This window comes from Chiloscyllium plagiosum, chromosome 43, assembly GCF_004010195.1.
Source record: "Chiloscyllium plagiosum isolate BGI_BamShark_2017 chromosome 43, ASM401019v2, whole genome shotgun sequence".
Classification (NCBI taxonomy): domain Eukaryota; kingdom Metazoa; phylum Chordata; class Chondrichthyes; order Orectolobiformes; family Hemiscylliidae; genus Chiloscyllium; species Chiloscyllium plagiosum.
Genome location: NC_057752.1, coordinates 164,629 through 175,639, shown reverse-complemented (window position 1 = coordinate 175,639; position 11,011 = coordinate 164,629). Strand labels below are relative to the sequence as shown.

The 11,011-nt window shown below is 41.6% G+C and overlaps 1 protein-coding gene across 3 annotated transcripts; it reads right to left on the bottom strand.

Moving 5' to 3' along the window:
• Nucleotides 1-387: 387 nt before the first annotated feature.
• Nucleotides 388-6,887, bottom strand: LOC122543417 (interleukin-23 subunit alpha-like). 3 transcript variants are annotated; one of them, XR_006310016.1, is made up of 4 exons: nt 3,595-3,886; nt 3,289-3,390; nt 2,327-2,479; nt 388-1,082 (listed from the first exon to the last, which is right to left on the bottom strand). XR_006310016.1 is itself a non-coding variant. In XM_043682130.1 (4 exons), exons 1-4 carry the CDS (start codon nt 6,852-6,854, stop codon nt 867-869), a joined length of 624 nt encoding a protein of 207 aa, XP_043538065.1. In that variant the 5' UTR covers nt 6,855-6,887; the 3' UTR covers nt 388-866. The 3 variants fall into 3 exon arrangements, 2 of the variants coding, with proteins under 2 accessions (XP_043538065.1, XP_043538066.1); XM_043682130.1 differs by lacking the exon at nt 3,595-3,886 and adding an exon at nt 6,702-6,887; XM_043682131.1 differs by having other exon boundaries at nt 3,651-3,886.
• Nucleotides 6,888-11,011: the final 4,124 nt, after the last annotated feature.

The following is an 11,011-nucleotide window of genomic DNA, read 5'->3' as shown; positions in this document are numbered from 1 at the left end:
TATCACACTTCAATAACCTCTCCAATCAACTGCATGGCGCTCCTGAGGGCCATTGCTAGCTCTGATTGGTCCCCTTACTGTTGTCTGCCCTCCAGCCTTAAAGCATCTACCTGGTTGCAACTGACAGTGAGGCAAACAGTCCAAAATTTGTTTTGGAGCCTAGACATTCTTTTGTATTTAAACATTATCTTAAAATGGACAGTCAGAGGAATCTCTCATCCCAGCTATCTATGCTGGACTCAAACCCAGTTTCTGGAAGTAAAAGGACAAGTTGTTAATCCTATGTACCATTCTGCACCTTTTCTACTCAACTGAACCCATTATTAGACTCAGACAACTTCATTTGGTATGATGACCCTTCCAGTTCTTTATCAGATACTTGACAGATGATGTGTAAGGTGAGCTTTATTACAGTTTGTTCACTACAAAGTTTCAAATGTTAAAGGAACTTAATGAAGAAAGTAAAAAATGCACATGCTTTGCAGCTGTGAGATTAATATATGGAAAGTGTCATATTTCCAGAGGTCAAAGCAAAATTTCTTGCAGATTTTTAAAAACCTTTTAATTAATTACCTTCCAAAATCAAACTAATAAGTTAGAAAACAGTGAGGACAAAAACATTTTTTTGACAAGGTGATGAAGCTGAACTATTCCAGAACAACCCGTAGAAATCCCTTTTGATTTAGAAATCTAAAATCCTTTAGCTATTGTGATAGTCACTAGCATTGGTGTAACACCACTTCATTTTATCCAGCCAAGCCTCAAACCACTTTTTCATAAAACTTCCACCTCTCAAAAACATTAATCTCTGGAATTATCTTCTGAAGATAATAACAATTTTCTGGAATGTCCATCAACTCTCTGAACTATACCCCACAATCCCCAGTGTTCTGATGTTCCGAAGGGTTTCCTGAAGGATGTCCAAAGACACGAGCCACCAGAGATGAGAAGGACTGAAATCTCTCAAGTGTTCTAAACAATGTACAGTTCAGCTCCCAATCTCTGATCTTGTGTATCTTGACAGGCCTATTATCCGCAGCAACTCTGTCTATGGTCCTGTCATCTGCGCTGCTGTCCGAGTTCTAAAAAATAACAAGTACTGAACATTAACAAGACAGCAAAAATTACCCCAGTAGCACAGCTAATGTGATATTTTGCACAATTTGAATTACATCACACAGTAAATATCATGGATGATTTAGCCATTTGGAAACTGGATGGTGCAGTTGGGCTAGATGCTCCACTTTCACCTCGGGGATGTGGGTTTAGATCAATTCAGGGTGAAGTGATGAAGTATCTCCTCTCTGTTTGTTGAAAGGGTTCTCTATTTGGCCAGCGTGTGGAGGTCACAGTACAAAAATTAATAAAAAATAACTGACATTACAAATGGTTCTTGTTAGTATTCAACCTCCTTCCTCTTCTGGTTCATAGCACATATTTTGAATATGAGACACTTGATTAAGAAGTATATGGAATAGAATTTATTAATATCAAGTTTAAGTGAAAGGCTTAACTAGACACAGAGTGTGGCTTTCAGTTTCTGTATCATTCAGCTCTTCAAAGGTCTTATAAATACCAAGCTTCTCTGTGCATCACATTTTTCCGATATTAAAAGTACAAATCACTGAAAAGAGCTCATGCCGTGTTTTCCCAAATGCTTTCTGAACAACCTATTCATGTCGTAGTTGTCTACTTCAAAGCTACTTCCGTCAAACAAGACATCCTGCCCAACCTTTTCTTAATCTTGCCGAATGAAGAATAGATTTTATAAACCATTGTCAATGGATCTCTAATATGTTTAATACATCAGCCGCTAAAGTTTGACGTCCGTCTCTCATGGCTGATTTCATTACTCTCACACTTTCTTGCACAAGCATTTTTCTAACGGAACATTGAGATGCTAAAAGCAGAAGGTGAGCTACGGTTTCTTTTCACCACATTTGAAAGTCATTCTGTTTATATGTATTAGAACGTTCGTTGCTCCAAGATACAAAGGATTTTGATTATTAACCTCTAATTACGCAAGATGTCTAACATACAAACGTCCAACAGTTACTCTTCGAACGACTGTTCTCCATTCCTTTCAAGCCTGCCGTCATCACTCCCCTCTTCAGAAAACGCACCGGCAATATTTCCTTTAAAATATGTTGTGGGTGATAGTTTTATTTTTAGTGCATGGTCCATTTAAACTTTGTGCGTGGCTACGCACACATACATCACAGCACAAGGCCAGCGTAGTACCCTGCAGGCAGCTTAGTGGCCGCGCACATATGCAGCAGCAGCAACATTGCCTTCCAACCTCCTAAATGATAGAAAATAACATTACCTTGATTGACTTGAGGAGATCCAAGATGATTTTAGAAAGATTATACGCAAATTTCCGCATGTCGCTGTTGTGCATTGACTCTTCCACGTTTCCAAGTTGGCTGAACTGATTGCGGTAATATGACAGGCCTTCTTTAATTTTCTTAAGGCACGCCTGAAAGAGTCAGAGGGTAAAGATACTTTGGTGATACCAATCTTCGTGCTGTAAGCGTTTGTCTGTAGTGATATACATTTCTACTCAAGTCCCGTTATCCACAGTAGTTTGGCCCATGAACTTTTCCATAGTTGGCATTTATCATGCCGCGCTCTGATGGTTTAGCAACACTAAGATGACATGGATGAATGTCAAGATCTCTGAAATTGCTGGAAAAGCTCAGCAGCTCTGGCACCACCTGTGAAGAGAAATCAGAGTTAACGTTTCGGGTCCGGTGACCCTTCCTCAGAACCAATTTTTATTTTTGTTTCTGATTTACAGCATCCTCAGTTCTTTCGGGTTTTATTGGTCGGTCACATGGCTGAACAGCATCACAACCACAACACCTAACGTTGCCTTCATCTAACATTCATCAGAGCACACTACACAAGCCTACCGGTGTGGCCCGGTGCTTTAGTGATTGGGACTACTGCCTCACAGCGCCAGGGATCTTCGGCGATTGTCCGCGTGAAGTTTGCACGTACTCCCCGTGTCTGTGTGGGTTTCTTCCCACAGTCGAAAAATGTCACTCATGGGAAGTGTCATTTATTATAGGGTGGGGGGGGATGGTGCGGTGGGTCTGTAAATTAAGAGAAGTTTCCTTTCATAAAGCATATTGAGTTTAAGGACAATCCAACAGTCACTTTTACTGATACCAGCTTTTTAAAAGTTCTCAAACTGCCAAAGCGGGTTTTGATGACACTTTCTGATGCATTATTCATCCAGCAACAGAACCACTGAGTTGCCATACATTGTCAGCGACTGCTTACCTCTGGAACTGTCCTGAGTGTGATGGGGTCACAGTTATCACTGACTTCGATACGTGGGATGTCCTCACTGTCATTCAATTTAAAATTTCTCGGGCAATGCTCCTGTACAGAAAATCATGGTCGGATCATTATATAAATAGCTTTAACACATTATCATATTTTAACTTCACCAATTTTCGTTTGACAGCCATTTTATGCCATACTGCGGTGTCTTGATGCCCTCGTTACTCATTCCCAAAAAATCTGTCCACCGCTGCAATCCTGATCCTATTGATACAGGTGCCGCGTTCCCCTATTTTTTCTTACTAGACTACACGCAGCATTCCCAGCAGAACACAACCCCAGCAGAATTCAGCACATGCCAAAGTTTGAACCGGGAACTTCCCTATGTTCGCCAGGCGCATCCTCCAGCCGATTGAAATTGGACGCTGGATGTATAAAGCCAGGAACAGGTATCACATGATCAACTATGGCACAGCAAAGGTTTAAGTGCCATGCTAGTCTGTGACAGTCAACTGTTGCGAAAGGTAAAAACAATGACTGCAGATGCTGGAAACCAGATTCTGGATCAATGGTGCTGGAAGAGCACAGCAGTTCAGGCAGCATCGAGGAGCTTCAGCAAAATCGACGTTTCGGGCAAAAGCCCTTCATCAGGAATAAAGGCAGAGAGCCTGAAGCGTGGAGAGATAAGCTAGAGGAGGGTGGGGGTGGGGAGAAAGTAGCATAGAGTACAATGGGTGAGTGGGGGAGGAGATGAAGGTGATAGGTCAGGGAGGAGAGGGTGTGTTGCTAAAGACCAAGAGAACATGAGGTGGAATTTTTTTTTTAAATTACGATCATTGACGTGTCTCATTTCCTGTTGTGCAAACACATGTTGATGCAATGCATTCGACCCCATTTACCTGCGCCTTCTGTACAAACTGTATTTTGTTTCTGCATTCTCCGGGACAGTAATAGGTTCAATAGTTGACATTTGTGGAAAATAATCCTTTCACAATTGAATTGTGAAATTTATTTTTATAAAGATGAATGTCTCTGTGAAGTTCTGACTTTTTTTTACAACTGGAAGTTTGACTGTGCAATGTTCGTGTGCCAGGTTCGCCTTCGTGACAGTTACCACCTCATTAAACAACTTTAGCTGACGCAACACAAGAACTTGTCGCCTGTTAAATTCCGGCCAAACACGATGACCCACGGTTTATTTCTCCATTGGCCTGTGTGTTTGTGGACAGTGCGCTCGAGCCAGCATTTGGGATTCGGGGAATGGTGTGGATGGGTGAGAGTATGGAACTATTAAACGGTGTACTTCTAACAGTCGTTTGTAGAATGTAAATTATCGCCAACAGTTATTCAATTTGAGGGAGGGGATGACAACAACTGCACAGAATATTTCTTTCTAACCAACTCCTTTCATGAGAAGTCCAGAGATGCCTCTTTACTATTACAGCGAATAATTATTCACCAAGAGGCAGTACTCCTTTTGGCATTTCCTCAGCGTCCCTGCAGTTAGGCGATGAGACGACTTTAAATCTTGCGGGCCTGTTGACGGAATTCAATTTCTCATTCACTTTAACGTGAGTCAAGGTGATGTGAAAGGAAATACGAACAAAAAAGGCGGAGATAATGATGATGAAATACCATCGACCCAAAACGTTTATTCTATTTTTTTTCCACAGGCGCGACCTGATCTGCCAACTCTTACTAACCTCTCTAGGTAGCTAAAATTTATTCAATTTCCCATCCCGCACAGGATTCCAAAAATTAAGGATTTCCTCATCCGTGGTTCTTAGTTAAACATCACACAACACCAGGTTATAGTCGAACAGGTTTATTTGAAAGTACTAGCTTTCGGAGCGCTGCTCCCTCATCAGGTAGTTGTCGTGATTTTTAACTTTGCCCATCCCGGTCCAACGTCGGCACCTCCACATCATGGTTCTTAGTGTAATTGTACACGGGGCTAAATTAATTCTAACCTATATCTTTAAAAGGACGCGACATTGAATTGAAAATAGAGCAAAGAACTGCGGATTTTGGAGATCTAAAACAAAAACAGAAATGGCTAGAGGAACTCAGCAGGTCTGGCAGCATCTATGGAGGGAAAGCAGAGTTAATGTTTCGGTTCCGGTGACTCTTTATCAGTCCTGCTGAGTTTCTCCAGTAACTTCTGTATTAAATTGAAAATGTTCGGCTGAGTTGTGCCACTACTACCTGGAAGTAAGTGTCACAACATCGGATACCGGCTAACTCAGTCCAGGATGATGGGGGAATCTAGGTGCTTCCTGGTAAATCCAGGACTCGGTACCAAACTACTGGTACACTTATCCATGGAACCAATCATTCGAAGATTCAAGAATTAGGATGTGAAATTGTTTGGCCCAATACTTGATCATTATTTTCTGATGTGTACTTTTATATTAATTATACATTACTAAAACTTACACTACTGAGCATAATTGTAGCTGGAATTTGATACAAAAGAGTCAGGGTTTGTGCTTACCAGAAAATATTTCTGAAAATATGAATTATTTTGAATCGTACAGTTACCACCTGTAAGAAACGGCTTATTCTATACTATCGGAGGAACATGTTTCCCTAATTCTCCCATTAATAATCTTGTCTACTGGATATTTAATATAAGAATTTTGCTGAAAAGAAAGACACGTTGCCAAAGCTTTTCGAAAAGGGTGCTGATCGGTTGATAAGCCCTCTGACAGACCAAGACTTTGCCGTGTCTCCTATTGTGTACTGTATTTGGTGTGATGGTCTGAAATGTGGCAGTCTTGCCTGTAACCAGAGAAGTGCGCGACGAGCTTTGCAACATGTCTGTCTTTCAGAAATATTCAAATTCGAATTTTCTTGGCTCCCTCCTCACATGCAAAAGTCTATACACAGGGAATCCCAGCCTCAGCTCTACTGTAAATGAAGGTTTTCGTGAATCACTATCGACTCCTTTATGCAATATCCATAATTCAAAGGTTTGAGAGCCTTTATACTTCTGTTGGTTCTCATTTTCTTCAAACTGCACTTAGAGCTTCAACCTGCTTTTATTTTGATGTTTGTCCAACATTTCGTTAATATTCGCTCTAATATAAATTACTACTCACAAACTAAAGATATAAAGAAACTAGATTGCGTTAAAATAATGATAAAATATTTGCACCGAATTATTTACAGAATGTGATCTTTTTATAGATTCAGTCCCTGTCCAAAACAATTCGGCTTTTCAAAATGCTGTGTAGATTTCTTTTACAAGCTAATTTTACAATATTTAATTCTTATAATGTCAATACTTTACTTGGAGCTACCTGCCTTAGAATAAAAGGCATTTGCAGAGTTCATAGCTTTTTTTTAATCATTGGATTACAGTTAAATAAACTGGGAAAGTTTTAAAATAAACTTTTGCAGTGACTTACCCATCCATGCATGTAGTTAAAAGCCTTGGAAGTGAGGTTCCTGGAAAGAATTCGACAGGATGTCCAACTGGACAGTTGATCGGGGACTGAGCTCGTGATCCCAGCCACATTGAGCAGCAAGATGAGCGTCAGCAACTCGCCACATTTTTTCATGGCTCACTGAAAATGTAGCAGCTCAGCACTGATGTACAGCAGACTGTCAAGCACAATCGACTACAAGACACAACAAGTCATGCCTTTATAGGGTTTGGTGTTAGAGCGGGATTTCCCACTTAAAATCCGAAGAGAGGAAGAGTGATTCAATGCAAATACCTCGGCCAGATTACCTGTCCAACCAGAATACTGGACATAGGGTAAGGCTCGTTTTTCGCATACATAAAACAGTTTCCACTACGGAATCCTCGATTCGAAAGGAACCAGATAGTTTCACCTCGGTGGCGGAAAAGCTTTTATCAAACATAATTTGGGACAAAGTTAACTGTCACCCGGGCAAATGTGGATTAATTAAGACCATGAGGTAACAGAAAAAGTTGGTAGGGTAATTCGTTTGATTTGCCTACATGGACTTCCAACAAGTGTTTGATAAAGTGCCACACAACAGGTTTATCAACAAACTTGAATCCCCTAAATAAATGTAACAACGACACCATGCATATACATGAATGACAAGAATACGCTGCAGACAAGAATGCCCTGAGGAATGGTACATTGGTGAGACTGAACAGAGGGTCTGGCAATGGGTGAATGGACACCGCACAACAATCACCTGACAGGAGTGTTCCCTCCCAGGTGGGGAACACTTCAGTGGTCCGGGACATTCGACCTCAGGACTTCAGGTGACCATCCTCCAAGGCAGACTTCGGGACAAGCAACAACACAAAGTGGCCGAGCAGAGGCTGATAGGCAAGTTCAGTACCCATAGGGATGGCCTTAACCGGGACCTTGGGTTCATGTCACACTACAGGTAACCCCACTGCACTACACACGCTCTCTCTCACACACGCTCTCTCTCTCACACACACTCATACAGACCCATACACTCACACAGACCCTCTCATACACAAGCTCTCTCTTTAAGTTTGTGGGGTGAATTTGTACTTGCAGAATTACATTTTATTTTGCTCAAAAACTACATGAATCAATGTAAGATTCTGTAAATCTTTTTTTTGGAAATAGAATCAGTCTGAACATGGGCGCAGCTAGCCTCACACAGGGCTCATCACACCTTCAATGCATTATCTGAACTGACATGGCATCAATTGTTAAAGTTCACTTGAGAGTGTAACTTTAAAAAAAAAGTTCTGGGATTTATATATGAAAGACCTGAAACCAACATGGTCATTCTAAAAGATGAGAGACTTAACACACAATCCAGCTCTTTTTCAATATATAATTTCAGTAAACTTCTGCTATGAATTCTGTGTCTTATGATCTTATACTCCACAACCACCTGATGAAGGAGCAGGGCTCTGAAAGCTAGTGCTTCCAAATAAACCTGTTGGACTATAACTGGGTATTGTGTGATTTTTAACTTTGTATACCCCAGTCTAACACTGGCACCTCCAAATCAAGAGTGCAGGACACTTTCAAAATCTGGAACTGACTCAAAACATGGAGTATTATGAACTGTGAGAAGGATAGTGATAGAATTCAAGAGGATAGAGGTTGGTGGAATGGGCACACCTGTGGCAGATTAAATTTAATGCATAGAAACGTGAAGTAATTAATTTTGCTGGGAAGAATGAGGAGAGGCAATATCATATAAAGGATACAATTCTAAATGGAGTACTCTTGAGGTGCAGTGCTATTGTCTCTACCTCTGGGCCAGAAGGTTTGCATTCAAATTCCACCTACCCCAGACCTGTGTCACATGACTGACCAAACTGATAAAAATATATGCAATTCTAATAGATGTGCAGGAACAAAAAGACCTAGGGATAAATATCCACAAACCGTTAAAGGTTGCAGGTCAGAAGGCATTGTGACCTTTACAAATAGAGACATAGGAGAATTGTATGGAGTTTAATGGTTTTTGTCCTCTGGCAGGAGAGGTGTGAAGAGGCTCGCATTGCCCCCTTTGGGGTAGGCCCACGGAATTACAAGCCACTAGTGGGTTTCCACAGAATCAGGACTCCAGGGGAAGAATGTCCCACCTACCAAGAGCTACTGGCCAATTTGCTCAGCAGCATCATTGGGAGAATGGTGACTGCTAAAGAATGACAGCAGAGACCCAGGGTCAAGAAAGTGATGACAGGAGGGGTTTCATAGGGTGGGGATCACAGGGGGAGGAGTTTATAGGGGTCAGCAGCAAGAGAAGGGGGGTTGATGGTCTCCCTTGCCAATGTTGCATCCCTTAATACTGAGTGCCTTTGAACAAGGGATCTCTCCCTCCTCCCCTCCAGGCAGAAACTCAAGCAACTCACACAGGTTTACATGTTACGCATCCCACATGGCAACAGGCCATATGCTGGGTTAATACCAGTGGTGGGAAGAGGCCATTAATTGGGCATGAGTTGCTTCACATGTCAACAGCTCCCTCTGCACAATTAAATGAAATCACTGCCTCCAAACACACAGGGGGGGTTGCAAAAAAAGGAACTGTATAAGATTATAAAGAGTATAAATAGGGTGGATAGAAAGACATATTCTCCATTAGTATAGGGGTAAATAACTAAGAGGCATAGATTTAAGAGAAGAGGTAAATTTGAGGAGTTTATTTTTCACTCAGAGGGTGGTAGAAGTCTGGAATTCACCGCCTGAAAAGGTGGTTGAGTCAGAAATTCTTGTAACATTTCAGCAATATGTAGAGATTCACTTCTGTTGCCATAACCTCGAGGGTTATGGTCCAAAAGCTGAAAAATGGTATTAGTGTAGGCAGACCTTTGTTAATCAGTGCCAACATGATGGGGCTGATGATCTTTTTCAGTGTGTACGTGTCTATGAGTCGATGAGCCTGGGTTATGATGAACCTTTATATTGCAAGTTGTAAGAATTCTGCAGTTGACAATCTGACAAATAGATGTTAAGGAATCATGGGATCATAAAGATGAACAGCATGGAAACAGACCCTTTGGTCCAACCTGTCCACGCCGACCAGATGTCCTAACCTAATCTAGTTCCATTTGCCAGCTTCAAACCCTCCCTATTCATATAGCCATCCAGATGCCTTTTAAATGCTGGAATTGTACCAGCCTCCACCACTTCCTCTGGCAGCTCATTCCACACATGCACCACCCTCTGCATGAAAAAGGTGCCCCTTAGGCCCCTTTTATATCTTTCCCCCCTCACCCTAAACCTATGCCCTCTAGTTTTGGACTCCCCCACCCCATAGAGAGTGAGGGTGTAGCTCCCTAGAATGCAAACAGGTTAGCAACATGACATAATCCAATTTTGTCTATCCTATCCATGCCCCTCACGATTTTATAAACCTCAATAAGGTCACCCCTGAGCCTCCGATGCTCCAGGGAAAACAGCCTATTCAGCCTCTCCCTATAGCTCAAATCCTCCAAAACTGGCAACATTCTTGCAAATTTCTTCTGAACCCTTTCAAGTTTCACAACATCCTTCTGATAGGAAGGAGATCAGAACTGCATGCAATATTCCAAAAGTGGCCTAACCAATGTCCTGCACAGCCACAACATGACCTCCCAATTCCTATACTCAATGCTCTGACCAATAAAGGAAAACATACCATACACCTTCTTCACTATCCTGTCTACCTGCGACTCTACTTTCAAGGAGCTATGAACCTGCATTCCAAGGTCTATTTGTTCAGTAACACTCCTTAGCACCTCACCATTAAGTGTATAAGTCCTGCTCTGCTTTGCTTTTCCAAAATGCAGCAACTCACATTTATCTAAATTAAAAGCGTCTGCCAGTCCTGAGTCCATTGACCCATCTGATCAAGATCCCACTGTGCACTACATCTCCAATTTTGGTGTCCTCTGCAAACTTATGAACTATACCTCCTATGCTCACATCTAAATCATTTATATAAATGACAGAAAGTAGTGGACCCAGCACCGATCCTTGTAGCCCTCCACTGGTCACAGGCCTCCAGTCTGAAAAACAACCCTCCACCACCACCCCCCTGTCTTCTATGGCAAATCCTTAACCCTTTCACAGTAATTCACATAGAAACTGTGGGGCTTATAGGTCAATCTACATCTTGGAGATAATGATGCTGAGTTTGACCTTGCCAAATCCTCTTGCACCACTCACCATGGGTAGAAGTAACCATTACCAAAGCAATCATGCATAAATTAGGACGAGTGATTGATTGAATTAATAAATCAGTTTTTTTAACTAGA